The sequence below is a fragment of the Musca autumnalis genome, unplaced genomic scaffold (genome assembly GCF_047663935.1).
Source record: "Musca autumnalis isolate F117 unplaced genomic scaffold, ASM4766393v1 scaffold_2, whole genome shotgun sequence".
In the NCBI taxonomy this organism is placed as follows: Eukaryota; Metazoa; Arthropoda; class Insecta; order Diptera; family Muscidae; genus Musca; species Musca autumnalis.
In genome coordinates, this window is record NW_027411755.1 from 23,458,141 (window position 1) to 23,484,402 (window position 26,262).

The window sequence follows — 26,262 nt, forward strand, 5'->3', positions numbered from 1 at the left end:
AATATTTTTTAAATAGTCCACATTTATTGGTGTAAATGTCATTGAAAAAATATTCTTTAAAAATCCACGTTTATTGGTCTAAGGATGGATGAAAAAATATTCTTTAAAAATCCACGTTTATTGGTCTAAGGATGGATGAAAAATATTCTTTAAAAATCCACGTTTATTGGTCTAAGGGTGGATGAAAAAATATTCCTTAAAAATCCACGTTTATTGGTCTAGTGGTGGAAGAAAAAATATTCTTTAAAAATCCACGTTTATTGGTCTAAGGGTCCTTGGACAAATATTCTTTAAAAATTCACGTTTATTGGTCTAAGGGTCCTTGGACAAATATTCTTTAAAAATTCACGTTTATTGGTCTAAGAGTACTTGAAAAAATCCAAGTTTATTGGTCCAATGGTCTTTAAAAAATATTCTTAAAAAATCCACGTTTATTGGTCTAATGGGCCTTGAAAAAGTTTTATTGCTAGCAGACCAATAAAACTTTTTCAAGGCCCATTAGACCAATAAAAAATTCACATTTATATTGGTATATTCGCAACCGCTATCGTATCCGTATCCACGCAAATATTTACAAATAATTTGCTTGTAACTAATATTTTTTATTCCAACTATACGCTTAATATTTATGACTATAAACAATATCTCCACACATATAAAAAAACACGTAAAGTGAGACATGTAGAGAAAAAAATACGCTTAAACAAAATCCACAACTCTGTGTCTTTTAGTGCTTTGAAACACGCACATATGATTAATTGTACAATTATAGTAAATTTATTTGCGATAAATCAGTCTATAACATCACATTGTTCAACCAGTCCTACATACGGTGCATGTATGTAAGTATGTGTGAGTATATGTATATGTTTGTGAGTTCAATTATATGTGTCACCAAACGTATTTAAAATCGCGGCTATATGGAATGAATGCGTGAATAAAAGGCAGGCAAGGAAATGTCAAGAAGTAAGTTCATTTAACCCTCTAATGACAGTAAATTCCGAACTGTTAAGGAAGTAAAAAATAAATAGGAAATCTAAAAAGACTTAAAGATCAAACTTCTATTTTTTCGTTGGCTCCTTTAAACGAAACACCAATCCAATTTTTGGCCTGAAAAATTTAATTTTTTATGCCTACGAAAAAAGGGGCGAAAAACCCCCTCATTATTGCAAGGGTTAATAGCACTATTGCGTGTTTGACTATGTGTGCGTGCACATATCCATGTGTGTGCGTGTGTAGTTTTGTATGTCTCTAGGACATCATCAAAAATGCGTAAAGCAAGTGTAAAATGTTCAGTGTTTAGCTGTTATAATTCGTAATAGGTGTCACCAGGTTGGGTCAAGGAAGACAGTTTACAAAATGCGTACACAGCGTATTGAAATGAACAACACCAACAACACAAAAAACCATAACAACGCCAATGTGGAAATGTTATGGCCTCAGGGGCATATTAAATTAGCAATAGGTGTTATGCGGTGTCACACTTTGTATCACAATGTCATATCGTTCGTCGTCGATTGACACAATTAAAACGATTAGTAGCTAATTTTTGGAATTTGAATTTAATTTAAGACAATTTAATTAAATAAGGGTAGAATTTAAAGGGAAATTTGACGCATCTCCTGGAACAAAAGTTTGCGGTCTTTTGTAAGAACAATTTGTCGTCTTCTATAAGAAGACCTTGTGTTCTTCTACAAGAAATCATTGTGGTCTTTTATACGAAGCAGCTTTGGTGTTCTATTAGAAGACTTCAAGGTACATTAATATTCATATAAAAATTAAAAAAAAAACTAATCAATTTCATATCCACTGTAAAACATGTTGTTGTTATTCAAATACTTGAATACAACAAAATATGGACTCGAGCTGAAATAAACACAAAGATGTAAAATTCTGCAGTCCAACAATAAAAAACGCCAACAACAATAATAGGCAAAAGCACGGCCTTGTTGATCAATGCGTAATGCAAAAACAACAACTTTCTCGTTGTTTTACCCCCGCTTATTGAAGCAACAATCCTATATTCGTATTCTTTGCAAAGCAAAGACGACATAAAAACAGTGGTGGATATGAAATTCTTTAGTTCGACTCAAATTGTAGGGTAATCAGCTTTAGGGCCATATAGCAAATTTCTCATTTTGTTTAATTTGCTGGATGGGCTTATTGACCTGTTTATCGATACAGAGTCGGCGGAAAAGGGAACTGATGAAGTTGTTTGGTGACAACTGAAACTATAGTATTCCCTACCCTCCGCCCGCAACTAATCAATTTCATATCCACTGTAAAACATGTTGTTGTTATTCAAATACTTGAATACAACAAAATATGGACTCGATCTGAAATAAACACAAAGATGTTAAAAAAATATTTTTAAAAAACTGCATGATTATTTGAAAAAAAAATATTTAAAAAAATCCACTGTTATTGGAAAAGAAAATATTTTTAAAAAACTGCATGATTATTTGAAAAAATATTTTTAAAAAAATATTTTTAAAAAATCCACGTTTTTTGGGAAAAATATTTTTAAAAAATCCACGTTTATTGGGAAAAATATTTTTAAAAAATCCACGTTTATTGGGAAAAATATTTTTAAAAAATCCACGTTTATTGGGAAAAATATTTTTAAAAAATCCACGTTTATTGGGAAAAATATTTTTAAAAAATCCACGTTTATTGGGAAAAATATTTTTAAAAAATCCACGTTTATTGGGAAAAATATTTTTAAAAAATCCACGTTTATTGGGAAAAATATTTTTAAAAAATCCACGTTTATTGGGAAAAATATTTTTAAAAAATCCACGTTTATTGGGAAAAATATTTTTAAAAAATCCACGTTTATTGGGAAAAATATTTTTAAAAAATCCACGTTTATTGGGAAAAATATTTTTAAAAAATCCACGTTTATTGGGAAAAATATTTTTAAAAAATCCACGTTTATTGGGAAAAATATTTTTAAAAAATCCACGTTTATTGGGAAAAATATTTTTAAAAAATCCACGTTTATTGGGAAAAATATTTTTAAAAAATCCACGTTTATTGGGAAAAATATTTTTAAAAAATCCACGTTTATTGGGAAAAATATTTTTAAAAAATCCACGTTTATTGGGAAAAATATTTTTAAAAAATCCACGTTTATTGGGAAAAATATTTTTAAAAAATCCACGTTTATTGGGAAAAATATTTTTAAAAAATCCACGTTTATTGGGAAAAATATTTTTAAAAAATCCACGTTTATTGGGAAAAATATTTTTAAAAAATCCACGTTTATTGGGAAAAATATTTTTAAAAAATCCACGTTTATTGGGAAAAATATTTTTAAAAAATCCACGTTTATTGGGAAAAATATTTTTAAAAAATCCACGTTTATTGGGAAAAATATTTTTAAAAAATCCACGTTTATTGGGAAAAATATTTTTAAAAAATCCACGTTTATTGGGAAAAATATTTTTAAAAAATCCACGTTTATTGGGAAAAATATTTTTAAAAAATCCACGTTTATTGGGAAAAAAATTTTTAAAAAATCCACGTTTATTGGGAAAAATATTTTTAAAAAATCCACGTTTATTGGGAAAAATATTTTTAAAAAATCCACGTTTATTGGGAAAAATATTTTTAAAAAATCCACGTTTATTGGGAAAAAAATTTTTAAAAAATCCACGTTTATTGGGAAAAAAATTTTTAAAAAATCCACGTTTATTGGGAAAAATATTTTTAAAAAATCCACGTTTATTGGGAAAAATATTTTTAAAAAATCCACGTTTATTGGGAAAAATATTTTTAAAAAATCCACGTTTATTGGGAAAAATATTTTTAAAAAATCCACGTTTATTGGGAAAAATATTTTTAAAAAATCCACGTTTATTGGGAAAAATATTTTTAAAAAATCCACGTTTATTGGGAAAAATATTTTTAAAAAATCCACGTTTATTGGGAAAAATATTTTTAAAAAATCCACGTTTATTGGGAAAAATATTTTTAAAAAATCCACGTTTATTGGGAAAAATATTTTTAAAAAATCCACGTTTATTGGGAAAAATATTTTTAAAAAATCCACGTTTATTGGGAAAAATATTTTTAAAAAATCCACGTTTATTGGGAAAAATATTTTTAAAAAATCCACGTTTATTGGGAAAAATATTTTTAAAAAATCCACGTTTATTGGGAAAAATATTTTTAAAAAATCCACGTTTATTGGGAAAAATATTTTTAAAAAATCCACGTTTATTGGGAAAAATATTTTTAAAAAATCCACGTTTATTGGGAAAAATATTTTTAAAAAATCCACGTTTATTGGGAAAAATATTTTTAAAAAATCCACGTTTATTGGGAAAAATATTTTTAAAAAATCCACGTTTATTGGGAAAAATATTTTTAAAAAATCCACGTTTATTGGGAAAAATATTTTTAAAAAATCCACGTTTATTGGGAAAAATATTTTTAAAAAATCCACGTTTATTGGGAAAAATATTTTTAAAAAATCCACGTTTATTGGGAAAAATATTTTTAAAAAATCCACGTTTATTGGGAAAAATATTTTTAAAAAATCCACGTTTATTGGGAAAAATATTTTTAAAAAATCCACGTTTATTGGGAAAAATATCTTTAAAAAATCCACGTTTATTGGGAAAAATATTTTTAAAAAATCCACGTTTATTGGGAAAAATATTTTTAAAAAATCCACGTTTATTGGGAAAAATATCTTTAAAAAATCCACGTTTATTGGGAAAAATATTTTTAAAAAATCCACGTTTATTGGGAAAAATATTTTTAAAAAATCCAGTTTATTGGGAAAAATATTTTTAAAAAATCCACGTTTATTGGGAAAAATATTTTTAAAAAATCCACGTTTATTGGGAAAAATATTTTTAAAGAATCCACGTTTATTGGGAAAAATATTTTTAAAAAATCCACGTTTATTGGGAAAAATATTTTTAAAAAATCCACGTTTATTGGGAAAAATATTTTTAAAGAATCCACGTTTATTGGGAAAAATATTTTTAAAGAATCCACGTTTATTGGGAAAAATATTTTTAAAAAATCCACGTTTATTGGGAAAAATATTTTTAAAAAATCCACGTTTATTGGGAAAAATATTTTTAAAGAATCCACGTTTATTGGGAAAAATATTTTTAAAAAATCCACGTTTATTGGGAAAAATATTTTTAAAAAACCACGTTTATTGGGAAAAATATTTTCAAAAAATCCACGTTTATTGGGAAAAATATTTTCAAAAAATCCACGTTTATTGGGAAAAATATTTTTAAAAAATCCACGTTTATTGGGAAAAATATTTTTAAAAAATCCACGTTTATTGGGAAAAATATTTTTAAAAAATCCACGTTTATTGGGAAAAACATTTTTAAAAAATCCACGATTATTTGAAAATCTATTTTTTAAGAATCGGCGATTATTTAAATTTCTTCTTATTGATTTTGTTTATAAATATGTTTATAAAATCAACAATTTTTTTTTTAATATAAGTTTTCGTAATTCTCTTTACTACCACCATTTATGGAAAAATTTGACCCAATCCATATCCTCTTATTTAAAATCCCCCATAATTTTGCGTATCACATCTGCATTACAACTTTATTAATTGACATTTACACCCGCCTAACAGACTTGTCTGCTTGGTAATCCCCAACAAAATCTCTGTCACCTGTGGCCTGCAGCCATCGAAACAATCCATTGGAATTGTTTCAATATTTTTATGGATTTAATAGGACTATTAATACCGACATCGGATAATTACACGTACTGCGTTAACAAAGGCCAACAAATCATAAAACACAAAAACAGAAGCCTATCAAAGGTTCAATGGGTTTTAACCCTTAAAATAAATTAATTGAAATATTGTTAATATTAAGCCACAAAGACAACAGCAACAATAACAAGTGTGTGTGTGTGTGTGTGTGTGCGGGTAGCAATTTGAAATTCAGGTGGTGGATAAACGGCGTTAAATCGATATAAATGCCAAATAATTATTGGTAACAAGCATTGTCTCTCACAAAACGCAGTCCCACAGCAGGGTAAACGAAAGCTTTAACAGGGAAGCAAATTAAATGGTTCGGACAGACAGGTAACCAGTTAACTAAGCATATTGATTCGGAACAGTAGATACAACAATAATGATAACCATTAATATGGCATGTTTGGAGATAACAAAAAAGCAAAAACAACAACCACAAAGTGGAACCCAACAAAATAGCCACAAAATGTTTACCATCCCCCTACGCCCCAATAGATTTTCAATTTCCGAAAGATGAAAATGATTGTCTAACGAGACCTGGACAAGCAAAAAATATAAACGACAACACACAAACCAATACCCCATTCATTCACCACCATCGATAAATGGCAGGAGATTTAACAACAAAACAAGCAAATAACCGAAAGTTATCGATGAAAGTGGATATCCCCACAGAAAACAACAAAAACAGACAGACAGACACCAACACACACACTCGCTTTCACAACCATACACTTTGGGGGCTTTTAACGAAACACAGTGTTAATTTACTCACCCAAACACTCAAAACGCACACAGACATACCCTCATACACAATCAACGTAGTATATACTCGTTTACTCCATATCCCCAAATAACATCAGAGATTTATACCAAACTGATAAAGGACCACAAACAATGTTATGAACAAGTAAACCTGTATACCGGAGAGGGGTTCTTCTTCGTTCAATGGGTTAAAATACAAATAAAAAACAACAACAACAAATACAAGAACAAATAATACAAAGGAGAAACATTGCTGTTGGTCGAATCGCATCACCATTCATGAAAGGAAAACATTAAAGCAATGAGTAAAATAAAACATACAACAACAGCAACAAGAATGGCAACAACAAAAGGAACATTTCAAAGCTAAAGCGTAAACAGAGAACTCAATGGACCGACATAAATGTTGATGTTTCTCACCTTACCAAAAAAAAGCACACAACAAAAAACTGAAAAGCAAGGAAGGGTTCAGGTTATGTGTGGAAACATGAAATGTGATTCTTAAATTGAACAGTGGTTAATGAAATAAACCATTTGTTGCAAAATTGCAGGACAATAGCTCAAGGGTTTGCAATTTTAAAAACAACAAAAAGGAACAGACGTTTCATATGAATAACAATAACAGTTGGTAAAGCAGGGGCTGGATTCTTGTTCTATGAAAATTTGAAATGAAAAATATTTCCTTTATAATTTTTTTTCATTTGACAGTTTTCTCCTTTCTAAAAGTTTTCATTTCACATTTTCATAGAAACAGATTTGAGCCCCAGGAGATAAAGAATTTTCTGTCAAAAACTTTTGGTATATCAAAGCTTAATGTTGAATACCTCAATAGACCTCAAATAACCCGTTATTTTCATTTCGACGTAAAATATTAAGAAACAAACAGAGTTAAAAGTTGATTAAAACTCCTGAAAAGCTCAGCTCAAGGACTATTTCTATAGAAAATAATCAAAATCGGTCCAGATTTGAATATAGCTCCCATATATATTAGCATCGGATATGAGGCAAATAATGCAATTAAAGCTTAATATAGGTCCGATCAAGCTGAAAATTTGTACAAACATACATAACTAGCCTAGAACACAATGTTCCAATTTTGGTTGAAATCGGTTCAGATTTATATATAGTCCTCATATATTTTTAATCGATTTTCTTATTCAATTGCACGAAAGCTATAATATATCACGGTAATTTTTTTTGTAATATAACCGAAATGTACATACATACACATATGATCCAGGGTTTCGGAGTCGAGGTATTTTTGGGTCGACTGCGACTCCGACTCTAGAACAATTTTTTTCACGACTCCGACTCCGGGTCGACTCCGAGTGCAAATTCCTGTACTGCTAAAAACTAATATATATTTGGGTCCATATAGGCTAATCTACTGGTTTTTCCTAACATATTCTTTAGAAAGGGCATCCGTTCGAATACAATACTTAACTTCAGAAGATAAATAGGAAGTAAAATCCATATCTATATTGTTTCTACTGAATCTTATATTGGAAAACAGCAACAAAATACAAGCACGAGAATATTCTGGGAGGAACTTTTCTTCGTGAGAAAATATCTCATGTGCCAGACACTGAAAATATAACATGAACATTTTTTAACTTTTTGGAGAGAGGAGAGGTGAAGGACATCCCTTTCTCCCTTTTTACCCATAAGCTCAAAACAATCTCATGAAAATATTCGTAGTCTGGCACAAGACTATGTGAAAATGAAGGGACAATACAAATCAAAAGGACTACATGCAGTAAAAATTATATGCAATTCATGACCAGGTTTTAAAACGAATATAAGCCAACAATTTAGAATTCTTCGAGAGCCTAAAGGTAAAAATAATAATAAATAAAAACCCTTTTTCATGATTTTTCCTTTCATCTGAAAGAGCATAAGTTAATCTACTTTCTGAAATTTTTGTGGAAAAATATTAAGAAGTTTTGTTTAAATGGCCGTCTACGAAACCCTGTTTTTATACCCTCAGCATTTATGCTAACGAGGGTATATACACTTTCATACGGGCAAAATGTGCCTCATGGAAATAATGGTTTTAGACCCCAAGTATGTTTGGACGAAATGTGTTTAAGACAATTTGGAGTCGATTGAGCAATGTCCGTCCGTCTGTCTGTCTGTCTGTCGGTCTGTCTGGCTGGCTGGAGCGCACGATAACTCTCGAACGGATGAACGGATTCGATTCAAATCTTGGCTTTCGTAATATTTTGCCCAAACTTAGTTTAAGTTCGAAGATAAGCTATATCGGTCCACTCCTTCCGGTACCTCCCCCACTAAAGTTCGAAAATGTTCGGAAAATTTGTGCGCACGATAACTCTTGAAGGGAGTAACCGATTTGGTCCATACTTTGCCCATCGTGGAGCGTGTACCAGACTTAGATCAGGTTTTAATATGGACTCAATCGGTCCACTCCGTCGGGTACCTCCCACACAAAAATTTGGAAAAGTTCAGTTTAGGACCATCTCTCGAATCGCTTTGATTTTTGCTTTAGCAACTTGTATTCACTGCCCTCCATACGCCGGTATAAGTTTCATCAGGGGCAAGTCCATACTTCCTGAGAAAATAGCCTGAAAGTTGCAAAAAACCCCTATGATACCGTGTGAGGAGGTTGGAGGGCAAAATAACTCTCGAACAGGTCTGCCGATTCGGTACAAAGTTTGGCCTTAGTAATATTTTGTCCAAACATAGTTTAAGTTCGAAGATAAGCCATATCGGTCCACTCCTTCAGGTACCTCCCCCACAAAAGTTCAACAATGTTCGGAAAAATTGTGCGTACGATAACTCTTGAAGAGAGTGGCCGAATTGGACCATATTTTACACATCCTAATATATCTACCAGATATAGATCAGGTTCAAATATGGACTATATTTGTCCACTCCATCCGGTACCTCCCACACAAAATTTCGGATACATGTTCACTTTAAGACCTGCTTTCGAATCGCTTTGATTTTTGTTGAAGCAACTTGCATTCGCTGCCTCAATTGCGATGGTAACATTTGTTTCAGGGGCAAGTCCATACTTCTTGAGCAAACATCCCTGAAGTTGTAAAAAACCCCTATGGTACCATATGTAGTGGCTGGAGATCCATTCTTTTTAGTATCTCCTCCGCAAAACTCTAATCCTAATCAACATTTTTGTCAGTTCAAACGCCCAAAATTTTTAAAACTCCCTAAATACATGCGTTTTTTGGGAAAAATTGTTTCAATATACACAGGCTGAGGGTATATCTCTGTCGGCAAAGCCGACTGATAGTTTTTTACTTGTTATTATAGCGTTTTGCGGTGCCATAATAATTCGATTGTCATATATTTTGTGTGGGCTTAACATGGACATCAAAATCTAGTCATTCATCGATCGATTTTGTATAAAAATATTAGATTTTACGGAAATGGTGGACAGAAAATGACAACATTTAAATTTTTGCCTTTAATAAAATTACGTTTTTGGTCATATGATAGATCACACTATCAGCTACTTTTTAATTTTTTTTTGTTTTGTTGAAAAATATTGCACAGTGTCCTGACAAATGGCCGATCAGCATATTTTTTTGTGGGATCATTAAGAACCAATAAACTTGTACTTAAGCGAAACGGAATTAAAAAATATCCACCTTTAAAAAAAATTTTAATTGTCAAAATCAACATTTAGATTTTAACTAAAAAGATGAATAGTTTTTACGCCTTTTTATAACCGTCACCATATGGAGGGTATAATTAAATTTGTCATTCCGTTTGTAACACATCGAAATATTAGTCGGAGAACCTATAAAGTATATATATTATTGATCAGCATAAAATTCTATGTCGATTTGACCATGTCCGTCTGTCCGTCCGTCCGTCTGTTGAAATCAAGGTCAATTTTAAAGATAGAGAGTCAAAATTTGGTACAGAAGTTTTTATTACTTGCAGGATGGTTGGTATTGAAAATGGGATATATCGGTCCACGTTTTGATATATCCCCCATAGAACGGTACCTCCCGATTTTCGGTATTTTTAAGGTTTTAGCTTCATTATCCTACCAAAATGGCTTAAATTTGGTACGTTGTTTTCTTTAGGGGTATAAAACTTTCCCCCAGAATTTTGTCGGTATCGGTCCACACCTTCATATAGCCCCCATAGAACGGTACCTCCCGATTTTCGGTATTTTTAAGGTTTTAGCTTCATTATCCTACCAAAATGACTGAAATTTGGAACGTAGTCTTCTTTAGGGGTAAAAAATTTTCCCCCATAATTTTGTCAGTATCGGTCCACACCTTCATACAGCCCCCATAGAACGGTACCTCCCGATTTTCGGTATTTTTTAAGGTTTTAGCTTCATTATCCTACCAAAATGGCTGAAATTTGGTACGTTGTCTTCTTTTGGGGTAGAAAACTTTCCCCCAGAATTTTGTTGGTATCGGTCCACACCTTCATATCGCCCCATAGAACGGTACCTCCCGATTTTCGGCATTTTGAACGGTGTGGCCTCAATATTCCACCGAAATGGCTGAAATTTTGTTTTTAGACTTCGTTGGGGGTACTCAAACTTCCCCTTTAAATTTGTCGGTATATGTCCACGCCTTCATGGAATATACAACCGTATACCGTTCAATACAACTTGTGGTGTAGGGTATAACAATGTTTATAATAATCCTACAAAAACATATGAAGATCGAATCATCCATTTTCGAGCTACAGTGGGCCCTACATTCCAAAATGTAAATTTGAGTAAACCGCGTTTCAAACCTCGATGATACATACAAATTTTTTTAACGCTCATATCTCTGATAATTTTTGTCTGATCGACTTGAAATTTTTGAAACATATTCTATTCTACCTGTTCTTTAAAATAAGCTAATAAAAATGTTCGATTTTGTAAAATTTGTAAATGAACATAACCCCTTAATATCGACCGATTTTGATGTCCTTACCAAAATTTTCGGAGGAACATTTGTGTAGATTTTTTTCATGAAGAAAATCTGATCTTGTGTTTATTTTTCAGTTTAAGAGCAAGAAGGACATGGAAGGACATGGAAGGAACTGAGCTAAAAGCACAAAATAATCTACAAAGGATTATTCATTTATTTGAACATTTTTGCCTTTTTGGGCGAAGATCATTTTTATACCCTCAGCCTTTAGGCTATGAAGGGTATATACACTTTCATACGGGCAAAATGTGCCTCATCGAAATAATGGTTTTAGACCCCAAGTATGTTTGGACGAAATGTGTTTCAGACAATTTGGAGTCGATTGAGCAATGTCCGTCCGTCTGTCTGTCTGTCTGGCTGGAGCGCACGATAACTCTCGAACGGATGAACCGATTCGGTTCAAATTTTGGCTTTCGTAATATTTTGCCCAAACTTAGTTTAAGTTCGAAGATGAGCTATATCGGTCCACTCCTTCCGGTACCTCCCCCACAAAAGTTCGAAAATGTTCGGAAAATTTGTGCGCACGATAACTCTTGAAGGGAGTAACCGATATGGTCCATACTTTGCCCATCGTGGAGCGTGTACCAGACTTAGATCAGGTTTTAATATGGACTCAATTGGTCCACTCCGTCGGGTACCTCCCACACAAAAATTTGGAAAAGTTCAGTTTAGGACCATCTCTCGAATCGCTTTGATTTTTGCTTTAGCAACTTGTATTCACTGCCCTCCATACGACGGTATAAGTTTTATCAGGGGCAAGTCCATACTTCCTGAGAAAATAGCCTGAAAGTTGCAAAAAACCCCTATGACACCGTGTGAGGAGGTTGGAGGGCAAAATAACTCTCGAACAGGTCCGCCGATTCGGTCCAAAGTTTGATCTTAGTAATATTTTGTCCAAACATAGTTTAAGTTCGATGATAAGCCATATCGGTCTACTCCTTCAGGTACCTCCCCCACAAAAGTTCAAAAATGTTCGGTAAAATTGTGCGTACGATAACTCTTGAAGAGAGTGGCCGAATGTGACCATACTTTACACATCTTAATATATCTACCAGATATATATCAGGTTCAAATATGGACTATATTTGTCCACTCCATCCGGTACCTCCCACACAAAATTTCGAATCACTTTGATTTTTGTTGAAGCAACTTGCATTCGCTGCCTCAATTGCTATGGTAAAAGTTGTTTCAGGGGAAAGTCCATACTTCTTGAGCAAACATCCCTGAAGTTGTAAAAAACCCCTATGGTACCATATGTAGTGGCTGGAGATCCCTTTTTAGTATCTCCTCCGCAAAACTTTTGATCTCTAATCCTAATCAAAATTTTTGTCAGTTCAAACGCCCAATATTCCCTAAATACATGCGTTTTTTTGGGAAAAAATTGTTTCAGTATACACAGGCTGAGGTTATATCTCTGTCGGCCAAGCCGACTGATACTTTTTTACTTGTTAAGATTAATTTTTTAATCGAGCTTTATGATCTATTATGCAAGTGAAAAAGGAAAGCCGACGATTCGAACCCACACACCCACCACTATGTGGCATGCATGTTTCGTCTTCGGTAAAGACTCTTCAGACATATCGGATGTGGAGCGGCTTCGATGTCCTCGAACTTTTCTTCTTTCAAATGCATTTTTGTTTTGTATTTTACAACAACAATGAGGATTTTCCCATTTAGTTGTGCTTTCATGACAAACGCTTAGCGCTGCCTTTGAAAGCTATGAGTTTGGCTCTGAACGCTAACACGCCGTGACAACACTTTTTTCCTGTGTTTTTCAAGGACGTGGGTTCAAACCCCAGCCTGGCTCAGCTGATTTTATTTATTTGAAAATTTTTGCCTTTTTAGGCGAAGATCATTTTTAAGATTATTTTTTTAATCGAGCTTTATGATCTATTATGCAAGTGAAAAAGGATTATTCATTCCATTTATCTGAAAATTATTAATCTCAAAATGGTGAAACAGTATCGCCAAACAAAGATATAAAGGTACTTATTCAATTTTCTACCCCCAGACGTTGACTTCCATTTTATGTCAGTAAGATTTCCCATAGCGAACACAATGTCCTTCATAGGAGTCCAACAGGTCATTTAATAGAAGACAAAGATGACATCTCACAAAAGACAAGATGAGAAGATCAGTAGATTTTTGTGAGAAGACTTGTAGGGTTTATATAAACGATGTCCAATAATAGTTCCATAGAACATTATTTTTGCTTGCAACAAAAATAAAGGATCAACTGGATCAAAAATATTCTGGACATGCAATTTGTAATTCAAATAGAGATGAAAAGACTACACTTCAAAGGACGGTAAATATCGTTATGAATCGTTCTCTAAATTTGTATAATATACTGTTTGCTTATATGTTTTTTAGCTATCTTTTAAAATAAATAATGATTGTCCCGAATTTAATGTTATATTATGTGTGTTCGTTTACTCAAAATTTGTACAAATTGTTACTGGATGTTGTTCGTTTACTCTACAGTACAATGCAAAAGACCTTAGCCGATTACAAGAAGTTACTGAACTTGTACAAATTTGTACGAATTGTTGAGTAAACGAACACACCTATTTTTATGTTGTAGAAAAAATTGCCCGGAGTCGGAGTCGAGTTATTTTTTTCGACTCAGTCTCCCACTCCGACTCCAGCAAAATTGCTCCGACTCCTACACTCCGACTCCGAAACCCTGATATGATCCAGTATATTTCATAAAATTATCCTAAAATTCCGATGAAATTTGGTACAGAAAGGATAAAATTAAAAATACTACAAATTTATTATGAATTTACAATAAATACCAACATATTTCGAAATAAGAACTGGTTGTATTACCCATATTTTATTTAAGAAAATCCGTGATATTTCGGAATGGCGCAAACATACATCAAAAGTTTTCATTTATTCTGATAAATAAGAGTCCCGGTTATACTACCGACCCAAATTTAGTGTTGGCAAAAGTTGCCAAAATATATTTTTAATTTTTTAAATTTCCTTTACATAAATTATTCCAATTTGAGAAAAATCCGTGATTTTTAGGAATGGCGCAAATATAAATCAAAAGTTTTGATTTATTCTGATAAATTAGAGTCCCGGTTTTAAGACAGATCAAAAATTAGTGTTGGCAAACGTTGCCAAAATATTTTTTTTATTTTTTGTTTTAATTGTTTTCCATAAATCATTCAAATTTTAATGCAGAAACAAATTTAAAGGTATTTATGATTTCAGTTGAGAAAAATGTGATTATTTCAGATTGGCGCAACTATGCGTAGCGTATTATGTTTGTATCTGATATTCGAAATTAAAGCGCATAAAACATCAAAAGTAACTATGGTCCGCAAACGTTCGCATCATGTAGTTTTTCACCATTGAAATTTGAGGTGTCATAAAAGATATCTATGAAAGACGAGATGTATCGCAATAAACTAAGAGTGAAAATGCAAAAACAACTATCTTTGGCGATTATTATGAACTCTAATGCCCATGCGTACAAATAAAATAAGTAGATTTGCCGAACGCTGGAACCAAAATATACATATTTCTCTACTGTAAACGTATTTCTTAAATACTTCCGTATTTAAATATTTCAATGGCTTTAGTTGATAAAAATGAGATTTTTTCAGAATGGCGCAAAAATCACCAAATCAGTGCATAAATCACCAAAAGTAATTATGATCCGCAAACGTTCGCATCATGCACTTTTTCGCTTTTGAAATTTGAGTTGTCTTAAAAATTACCATACAAATACGCATAAAACAAGAGAGGTACCACCATTATTAAATAATGAAGATGCAAAAACAATTTGGAATTTCTATAAGTTTATCTTGTTCAGGAATGCACAAAAACAAAAAAAATGGAAAAATATCATTTTATAATTTTGAGTCTTGAGCAACGTTTGCCCTATGTTTCCCGTATGTGCAGCGGCGATTTCTTCGGTACCGGATTGACCCGAAACCGGTTCCGCCCACCGGCTGCTACCTCAGTGTACAAAAGTTTGTATTTGTATCGTTTTTCTGTATTGGGAGCAGCATATCCCGGAATGCTTGCTCCGGATTCGTTTGTTCCGTGCCGGGACGGAAGAAAACCCAGGACCAATTAATATGTGCTCTGTTTGTCACATACGCATCCACAGGTTGTTGTCTACTCGGGGGTTGTTGTGGACTCGGGGGGACTACGACAGGGATTATGTTGCTTCATGCGCCTGAACACAGCATCCCCGAAGTTTTTTCGAGTTAAGATATCTCTGTATCCTTGCATTTTTGGTATATAGTGTCTTTGGCAACTATACAGAGGAGGATGTGGGAAATATGTATGTTAACAGTTTTAACCCTCATGCGTTTCATCAAAGGGGTCTTTTTGGTTTTTTTTTCAAACACATTTCAAAAACTACTTTAAAATGTGATCATATCAAATCCACATACTCTACAAAATTATGTCACCAAAGCAGAACTTACTCCAAACATTGTATTATTTTGGACCACGCCAAATCGTGCATGAGTGAGACCATATGACACCTATATTTTCAGTGGACCATAGCCGTAGACCTCCCACGTATTTTCACATACACTGCGGAATTTCAGTTAAAAGTACAAAAAATACGCAATTTTGGCAGGACCGATCTGGGTTTTCTATATTTTCCAAATATATATTCACCACAAGTATTTCAAAAACTGTTTAAATGGAGCGCACAACACCTTCTGTATGAATTCGTAACGAAAACCATATATTATAGTGTTCAATCACAACGACAATCTGGATAAAAATTGTAAAATGTGGCCCTAAAACATATATCAAAAACAAGTGCTGCTAAAAATGTTATATGTTATGGTTACAGATTTCTTTTATTTAGTGATTCATAATGAAATTGCATTTGGATCATTTCAAGTGAAGAATTTTGCTAGATTTTGATCCAGTATGGAATTATGTAAAATTTACAGCCCAAAATTAAAACAAATAATTTCATTCTAAAATATATAAGTTTATAATCTAATTTTCTTAAGAAAATAATATACTTAGATATATGGTTTATTCTGAAATTCATAGTGAAAATTTGTGTAGAATTTTTCTTCTGTTGACACTTTTCAACTAGAACCAAGTTACATATTAGTTTCATGTATCAACTCGAAAAGAGATGGAAAAAAATTCATCAAAAAATTGGGAAATATTTTCCAGTTTTTTTTAGCAAAATTTATACTGGTAGTTTCATGATATATAATGTAAATAAACATTTCATTTCTTTGGTGACCCATAGCGAAATTTGACGAAGAATATTTTTGTCTTTGACGTCATCTCTCTAAAATTATGTTTTGTGGGACAATTGTGAATAAATGCAGATGAAGTCCGACTTTAACCCTAAAATGTGTTTTTCATTTTTAGAGATTCCTGGCGATTAGACAAGAGTTACAGATATGGTGTATTCCGATGCCTATAGTAAAATTTTATGACGAATAATTTTATAGAATACTTGGAATTGATATGATCACATTTTAAAGGAGTTTTTGAAAAAAAAAACCAAAAAGACCCCTTTGATGAATGGCACATCCTCCTCTGTAAAGTTGCCAAAGACACTATATACCAAAATTGCAAGGATTTCAAGATATCTTAACTCAAATATTTCAAAAAAACTAGAAATGGGCGGAACTTGCCCCGCCTACCTTGGTTACTTTGCGATGTAAACGTTAAAAACGCCGATACACGTATCTCATATTTTTAGCTCTACTTTCATAATCTACTCAGCTTTCCTTGTCATTTTCTTTGTTGTCGCACAGTGTAATTAAGGAACGGAACGTCCGACGGCTTTGTACGTCACTACCAATGTTTCCTTATCACAGACCAAGCAGCATGGACACTGGTAGGAGTACTACTGGATGGAATGCTAGTACTGGACGAATTACTAGTAGAATAACTAGCTTGCCTATGATGGACACTGGATCGGCTGGATCGAAAACTAGTGCTAGGCACAGAACTGAAGTCTGCCAACTATCATGTACCCTATTAGGAGTTATGCTGGATGGAAAACTAGACGGAGTGCTAATCGGAGTGGATGGAAAGATAGTAGAATAACTAGCAGGGATACCAACATGGACATTATTAGGCATACTACCAAATGGAGAACTATACGGAGTGCTAGTAGTAGTATTGGAAGAATGGTTGCTGCTCGTGTGTAGGCCCAGCAGGCGGTTATGAAACCGGGACTCCAGTCCCTGTGTGAACGTAAGGTGGTACATGTGCTCATGTGGCACCAGTATTTGCAGCCATTGCACAGAGCTGATGTTATTTTCCCCGGAATTACGCTCCGGCAACTGAACAGTAATTACGAACGTCCTCCAAATCTACAGCAACACTGTTCACCACCTAAGTGGCTGAAATGAAAATACCTCTGAACTTATCAGTCAATGGAATCCTGATTTCGACTACCCCATGATATTGAGTGTAACGTTCGACAGCAAGTTAAGTGGCCCGCGCAAACTAATTGCGACAATATCAGAAGTATGAACAAGGTTATCAAGTCGTTGGCCGACACCACTTGGAGTGCCGACAAAGAAATTTAGTTGACTTGTTACAAAGCCATAGACCAGTCTGCGGTAGTCTATACGGCGCCAGAAAACGAGGTTCAAGGGTACGAACGAAAATATATAGAGAGGCCCAAAGGTAAAAGTAGAAATATTTAGATCAACGAGCCTATCAGCCATGCATGAATAGCATTCACACCGATGCACATAGGTTTCAATCAGGAAATTTTTGGCCAAAACCCTATTTTTGAAGTTTCGAAATTTGAACTTTTTTTTTGCACAGAATAATAAAAAACACCTCAAGTCATCTGAAAATAATTAGTTTTTGTAAATAACGTTAGTATTCGTTGATTGGCGCTGTACCAAAGTTGACACTTTTTTATGTAAAAATAAAACGGACTTTGTGCCGTAAAATATACAATTTTTGTTGTATTGCGTCGCTGCATAAATAGACAGAAGTGAGACCAAAGTTATTATGAATCGGGAAGCTGTTAATGAGTACGTTCATAATATTTACAAAAAGGGCGATGAAATTTGTAAAATTAGCGTAAAAAAATCAATTGTTATATATATATATATTAAAAATTATTTTTTACAAATATTTTTAAAATATATTTAAACTTTTAAAAAAATGTCCAAGTTTGTCCACCTCCAAATTGATTTTGGAAGATAGCTGGGGGTCTGAACTAATAAATTGAGAAATAAATTCTTGCTCAAATTTGCCACAGTTAAAATAAAGTGGATTTTTCTATTTTAAGATGGGAGAATTTTTTGTAAATACCTGTTGTGACTGTACGAAGTATCCAATTGAAATAGAACGGTAATACCCACAACTATCAACGGATTTTTCTTAAAATTCATATTTAAGGGTTTCAGAGTGTAGAAAACAAGTATGTGTAAGTTTTTTGAAAATAGGTCCATTTTTTGTCATAGCCCCCACATAAAAGTACCGTCCGATTTTAGATATTTTGTGAATTTTAGCGACACTTTATGACCGATTCGGCTGAAATTTGGTATTTCGACCTCTTGGAAGATATGAATCATTCGTACCAAAAATTGTTAACATAGGTCAATGTTTTGGTTTAGACCCCACACAACGGGACCACCCTGTTCAACAAATTTTGGCAGTTTTTGGTCATTTTGGTCGATAAAACGTAAGAATTGCTGTTTGTACACATATATTATAAATTATAATTAATTTCAATACAAAATGGACGTTGAAATAGTTTTGGCCAGAAAATTTGGATTTGGGACCATTGTGCGATGCAGTTACACAGGCGGTATAAAGGTATAGTCTGACTGCCGTAATCGGAGACCCCTTTCCATCGCACCAGAACAACGCCATAACACGGGTGGTTTGAGTCGATTAAGATCTGGACGATGCAGTCGCCTCAATTAGAGTTGGTCCGAATTGATGGCAAGATGCTCAATATATGCCCTTCATGTGGATTGGAAACACATGCGACGCTGAATTTGCTTGGCTACCCCACCAAACCCACTCAGCTGCCTCCAGATTCTTTATGGACGTGGCCAGTCCAGGTTGTAAAATTTTTAAATCGGACACAGACGGACCAGATAACTGAAAAATATATATATACGAACAACGTAACTCTCGAGGCGAGTAACTGATTTGGTTCTCCTTTATTAGATGACAACTCGCCAACTCAAGATGATAACGGCAACATCTTGACTGACCTGTCTACGGTTATAACGACTGTAAATTCATTCGGGGAAGTTCTCATGTCAACAACATCGGCTACGCATCCTCATCCAAAGACGAAATGTATGTGACAGTCATACAAAACCCATAAAATGAGCAAAAGTCGTCGGTAAGCAAAGACGAGCAGTGGAGACGATCGAGAAAGAATCTTTCGTCGGCCAAAGCTGAGAAACTTAGACTCCCTAGGTAAGATGGGGTCGAGACAGGAAGGCCTGCAGAAAATACCTTCAAAAGCAAAGAGGAAAAGTGGATATAGGTGGTCGGTGAATTCCTTAAGGAAGTTTGTAGGCATAGAACCCTTTTCAATATCGGAAAGGGAGGGAAAACTAATGCGTCCTTTATCTTAATCTAACCTAACGTAACTGATTTGGTCCAAACATTGCATATCGAAAACAAAAATGTATTAATTTGGCATTTTCTTGAACATGCTACACTTTTATATAATTCTCCGGCATATCAATCAATTAGCCCTCGGTAACTTACTAGCCTTTAACCTCAATTCCTTTTATTCACTTTTACGTTTGAACACCAACCCATTTTAGAAAAGTGAATGTGTAATAAAATGAAAGCAATTATTTTCTGATGTAGATTAATAAGAGTGGGGGGGTTTAAGCATCTAATACTTTGCCATTTGGTCCTACTAATGGTTTTAATTTGCTTTGGCAATAATTTCATACATTATCTCCTTACACTACTTCGTTGCTTTGCTTCTTTGAAAGAATTAAAGTAACAATCATTTGCCCACAAAACAACAAAATACCCTTGTAAAGCTGTTATCTTCTTCAGCATGTAAGCCGCCTATACGGAGGCATTTCATTATGTACGTCAATGAAGAAGAAAGTGTTTGAAAGTGAAAATATATCCCACTCCTTACCGAGAATCCTTTCTTCCTTCGTGTTCGTGCGTTTTTTTTTTCCTTTTTTAAAAGACCTACCACAATTCCAGCCGGTGGTAGACTCCACCATATAATAGCCATACTCATTCAATGTTTCCCTCATAATTTTTACAAAATACTATTTCATTTTGTGTGTGTGTGTGTGTATCTGTGTACAACTCTGTTTGTATGTGTGTGTATCATTGTGTTTTACTGGAAACAAAGATTAAAAGAGATTTAAACTTAATGGCTTGGCTGGCCGACTGGCTCTGCTTGGCCACCTAAAGTACTTATATTAATTAAAATGGCATTTAATGTGGTCGTTGTTGTTGTACACATAGTAGTATTTTATCATCTGTCTGTTTTTTATGTTCACATTCCATGTTGGATATTAATTGCAAAATATATAAACAACCCATAAACAAATGATGAGGGTAATTTAGAGTTTTAGCATCATTTTCTTGTTATTCTCTTTTATTAACTGACCTTATATGAGCCCAAATCCTGAACGACACATGTCAAAAAGGCATCACGTCCCACAGATGCTGTAACATTGGCTATGGGAGAAGTGAATTTTGGATCAGCTGTAAAGAAAAAAGAGAATGAAGGAAAAGGATTATGATATCGAATGAAATAATTAGAGATATGAGATTAAATATCGATATGTATGAACAAGTTAAAATCCACGTTTATTGGTCTGCTGGTCCTCAAAAAAATCTTTAAAAATACACAACCTCGAAAAAATATTTTCTAAAACCCCACGTCCTCAAAAAATACGAGTATTCTTTAAAAACCAAGTTCTCGAAGAAAATATTCTTTAAAAATGCACGTTTACTGGTCTGATGGCCCTCGAAAATATATTCTTTAAAAATCCAACCTTTATTGGTCTGTTGGCCCTCGAAAAAATATTCTTTAAAATTTCAACGTTTATTGGCCTATTGGTCCTAGGAAAAATATTCTAGAAAAAATCCACGTTTATTGGCCCTTTGGAAGTATTCTTTAAAAAAATCCACGTTCACTGGCCTATTGGTCCTCGGAAAAATAATCTTTACAAAAGCTACGTTTATGGGCTTATTGGTTCTAGGAAAAAAAATATTCTTTAACAAGTAAAAAAGTATCAGTCGGCTTTGCCGACAGAGATATACCCTCAGCCTGTGTGGATTTAAATATTTTTTTCCCAAAAAAACTTATGTATTCAGAGGTTTTAACCCTCGAATTTCATCTAATACACTATGTAACACTGAAAATGCAAACAACTTCTAGCATGCATTTTTTGAAAATACATATTTAGACTACAAAACCACTAGTAGGATTTGTCCTGACAGATCCAGTTCGGATTGTATGGCATCATCTAAACCGGGCTAAATCTAAATTTTTTTGCATTTATCAGGCCTTTATCTCCGAAACGAATAGGAATTTGGCCTTGCTGTTTTTAGCAATATTGTAGCCCTAAACCTAAACTCCATCTAGGGCATCAAAATCTGTAAATTATAGAAAATTTTACATAATTGCTGAAATTCTGGTAAGTATCGGCTAAACTATTGGGAGTTGAACCAAGTAGCCTTTTGCAAAAATCTTCCAAATAAAGTTCTCAACAATTCTGTAGAATTTTGTGAAACTCTAAAATGCTTACTTCATGTTGTTTCAGCTGTATTTTGCAGCATATCTTTTACAACACGTATTTCAAACACAGTTCACACCAACAGTTTATTCTCGCATTTCGGATTTCCCTACATTATTGACATTTTTATTAAATCGTCGTTGAAAAATGTACTGAAAACAAAGGCATAGAGGCATTTTACAACAATGACATGTTCTGAAGAGTTGTGTATTACATTCCAGGGAATATTTTTCAAAAAGATAAATATTCAGAAAAAATTAACGGTTTTGGTTTCTTAGTAGTTTTTCGAGTTCATTATTTCTCCAAATATTTTATTCTTGTCCTTATCTACAAATTCGCTTCAAAGGTCAGAAGAGGATTCGCATTGGTTTCAGAGATATAGCCCCGAATATCTTTAAAAACTCAATATTTAACCATGTTTAGATGGCGCCATAAAATCCGAGCTGGATCTGACGCAACAAAACCCAACTAGGGTTTCTTGTCGTTTGGGTCTGTACTTTCAAAAAATCCCCAGTTCGAATTGTTGGCACAAGATCACCTTAAAAATGTTGATATTCGAAGAAATATTACAATATCCAAAGTATCGACGAACGCAGTATTCGGTTCGAGCTCTCCGGCCACTACATATGATGCCATAGGGTTTTTTACAGCTTTCGGGCTGTTTTCTCAAGAAGTATGTACTTGCCCCTGAAAAAAACTTTTACTGTCGTAATTAAGGCAGCGAATGAAAGTTGATTCAACAAAAATCGAAGTGATTCGAGAGCAGGTCTTAACTGAACTTATATGATATTTTGTGTGGGAGGTACCCGAAGGAGTGGAGAAATATATTACATATTCGAACCTGATCTATATCTGGTAAATATATTAGGATGTGTAAAGTATGGACCAAATCGGTCACTCTCATCAATGGTTATCGTGCCCACAACTTTCCGAACTTTCTTGAACTTTTGTGGGGGAGGTACCTGAAGGAGTGGACATATTATTACGAAGGCCACATTGTGGACCGAATCGGCAGATCCTTTAGAGAGTTATCTTGCGCTCCAACCACTACACACGGTGTCACGGGTTTTTTTGTACCTTTTAGGCTATTTTCTAAGGAAGTATGGACATTCCTCTGATGAAATTAGTACCGTCGTATGGGGGACAGTGAATACAGGTTGCTACAACAAAAATCAAAGCGAGAGCAGGTCCTTAACTGAACTTTTCCCAATTTTTGTGTGGGAGGTCTCCAAAGTAGCAACCCGATTGAGTCTATATTGAAACCTCATCTATGTCTGGTAGAAATTTCACGATGTGCAAAATATGAACCAAATCGTTTACTTCCCTCAAGAGTTATCGTGCACATTTTCGGAACATTTCCGAACTTTTGTGGGGGAGGTACAGGAAGGAGTGGACCGATATAACCCATCTTCGAACTTAAACTAAGTTTGGACAAAATATTGCGAAAGCCAAACTTTCATCTGTTTGAAAGTTATCGTGCGCACCAGCCAGACAGACAGACAGACAGACGGACATTGCTAAATCGACTCCAAATTGTCTGAAAAAAAATTCGTCCAAACATACTTGCGGTCTAAAACCATTATTTCGATGAGGCACATTTTGCCCGTATGAAAGTGTATTTGAGGAAAAGTCCGAATTTTTTAATATTTCATTTGAAAAAAATTAAAATTTGTTTTTTGACGCTACATGAACGATTTTTGGTGCATGCATTGAGAAAAAATTCCCATTCCCAAATCTGTTCGAGATACTAATTTTGGATATTGCACGCAATAGTTATGCCGGTTTCAATTCTTATTATTAGAAAAAATTTCTCATTTTGTTTAATTTGCTGGATGGGCTTATTGACCTGTTTATCGATACAGAGTCGGCGGAAAAGGGAACTGATGAAGTTGTTTGGTGACAACTGAAACTATAGTATTCCCTACCCTCCGCCCGCAACTAATCAATTTCATATCCACTGTAAAACATTTTGTTGTTATTCAAATACTTGAATACAACAAAATATGGACTAAAGCTGAAATAAACTCAAAGATTAGAAAAAATCTTATAAAAACGCTATTCATTATATCGAGAAACATTGTTAATTTATGGCTTCCTACATACTATATGTTTACTGAGGTCCCATAACTTTAGTGAAAAAGTTGTAAATTTTCGCAGAAATTAGGAAAGCATTCAAAACAATTGGTAGTTTGCAACTTGCTTTAATAAAATTCAAGCTGTTTATTCATCTAAAAATATATAAAAATATGTACGTAATCTAAACATCGCGAAGATCCAAATGAAACCAAAAATATATAAATCTGTTTAGCGGTTTGCATATTATAGCAAAAACAAAAAATATATTGAGGGAATTTATATTATTTTTGTAAGAGAAAATATTTTTCAAAATTATTTTGTGAGTTAGTTGAAGAAATTGTAGGAAAATAAGGTCGGAGTTGTAATCCTATTTCAGTTCAATTTCACGCAAAAACTCAAAATTTTTATTCTGATCACTTCTCGCGTACACGCTAACATCTAGCGATAGATATGGATAACGTTCAAATAAATGTTGGGTTCCTCTAAATGAGCTATAATCTTGAAATAAAACTGTATCGGGTAATTTTAATTTTTATGACCGTGTTGTTGTTTATTTTTTACTTTTGTTTTGTAATTCTACCGGGTTGAATCGGTCAGGTACTTTTTATGAAGTAAATAAAACGAATTTATTTCATATTTTGCTCAACGTTTCGTTGGCTTTATTCCAACATCATCAGGAGCTGTTTATTAGAAAATGAATTAGTTTATTTTTACATCTTTTAGTTGTTTTATTTATTTTCTTTTATAGTAAAAACGGGACATCACGACACGAATTTTGTATAAATAAAAAATAATATCTTTTGTTTTATTGATTTGGCTCGAGGTCAGGGAAAAATTAAAACAATGTTTTGTTTTGATTTTTATATTTTTATTTTTGCCAATATTTCGATCATATTCTATGATCATCATCAGGGCATTTTCACTTTTAAAAAGAAAACAACAGAAAATTTATATAAATATATAGCAAAAAAACATTTTTCACATTTGAATAATTACATTGTTATTTCTTTCTTAGCACCACATATGTCTTGCTCTTGTTTGAGTTCAGAAATCAACTAACTTTTTGGTGTTTTTCAATTGTGCTCCTGTATATTTGCGCACAGTGTTCGGTATCTGTTTTATAGTTTATACGTTTTTCTGCAGGAATGTTATTGATATGTAACATTTCCAACATATATCTCCGTATGTAGTTATTTTCCTGCGCTAAGAATTGTAGTTGTTTGAGGTTAGGCGTATGTCCGGTTTTGGAACAATGAGCTGCTAAAGCAGTCTTTTGTTCCAAGGGTTTATTGTTGTTTTTCTGGTCGGATTTGTGACCACTCATCCTAGTTTTGAGTTTGCTTTTTGTAGTGCCAACATATACCTTTTGGCATATGTATGTTGGACTTTTCACCATTACAACTGATCTTATACACAACGTTTGATTTGTCGTCTAGGGGTATTTTTGATTTTGTCCTGCTGAAGAACGCATTGTTTGTATTACAGCTCTTTAAGGCTAATTGGTATTGATCTGTATTATATAGATTTGATTTTGAAAAACGTTCGGATAAACCAGGAACGTATGTAGATCTTTTATATGTTTTTTCTAATCTTGTTTCTGTATTTCTACTTTTGCTGACCTTTGTATGTTTGATCAGTTCATTTATAGTTTTTATGGGGAAATCATTCATCATCAATATTCTTCTGACCTCTTTTGAATTTTTGGAATGAAACTTCTTGTCACTGATTTGAAACACTCTTCTCAAGAAGATTCATTCCAAAAATACAAAAGAGGTCAGAAGAATATTGATGATGAATGATTTCCCCATAAAAACTATAAATGAACTGATCAAACATACAAAGGTCAGCAAAAGTAGAAATACAGAAACAAGATTAGAAAAAACATATAAAAGATATACATACGTTCCTGGTTTATCCGAACGTTTTTCAAAATCAAATCTATATAATACAGATCAATACCAATTAGCCTTAAAGAGCTGTAATACAAACAATGCGTTCTTCAGCAGGACAAAATCAAAAATACCCC

At 33.4% G+C, this 26,262-nt stretch overlaps 1 protein-coding gene across 1 annotated transcript in view; it reads right to left on the bottom strand.

Moving 5' to 3' along the window:
• The window catches only part of DIP-eta (Dpr-interacting protein eta), a 193,996-nt gene that overhangs the window by 97,379 nt on the left and 70,355 nt on the right, over positions 1 to 26,262 (bottom strand). The window contains 1 exon segment of the mRNA XM_073967259.1: positions 21,026 to 21,123. Within this exon segment, the coding sequence (XP_073823360.1) occupies positions 21,026 to 21,123 (98 nt within the window).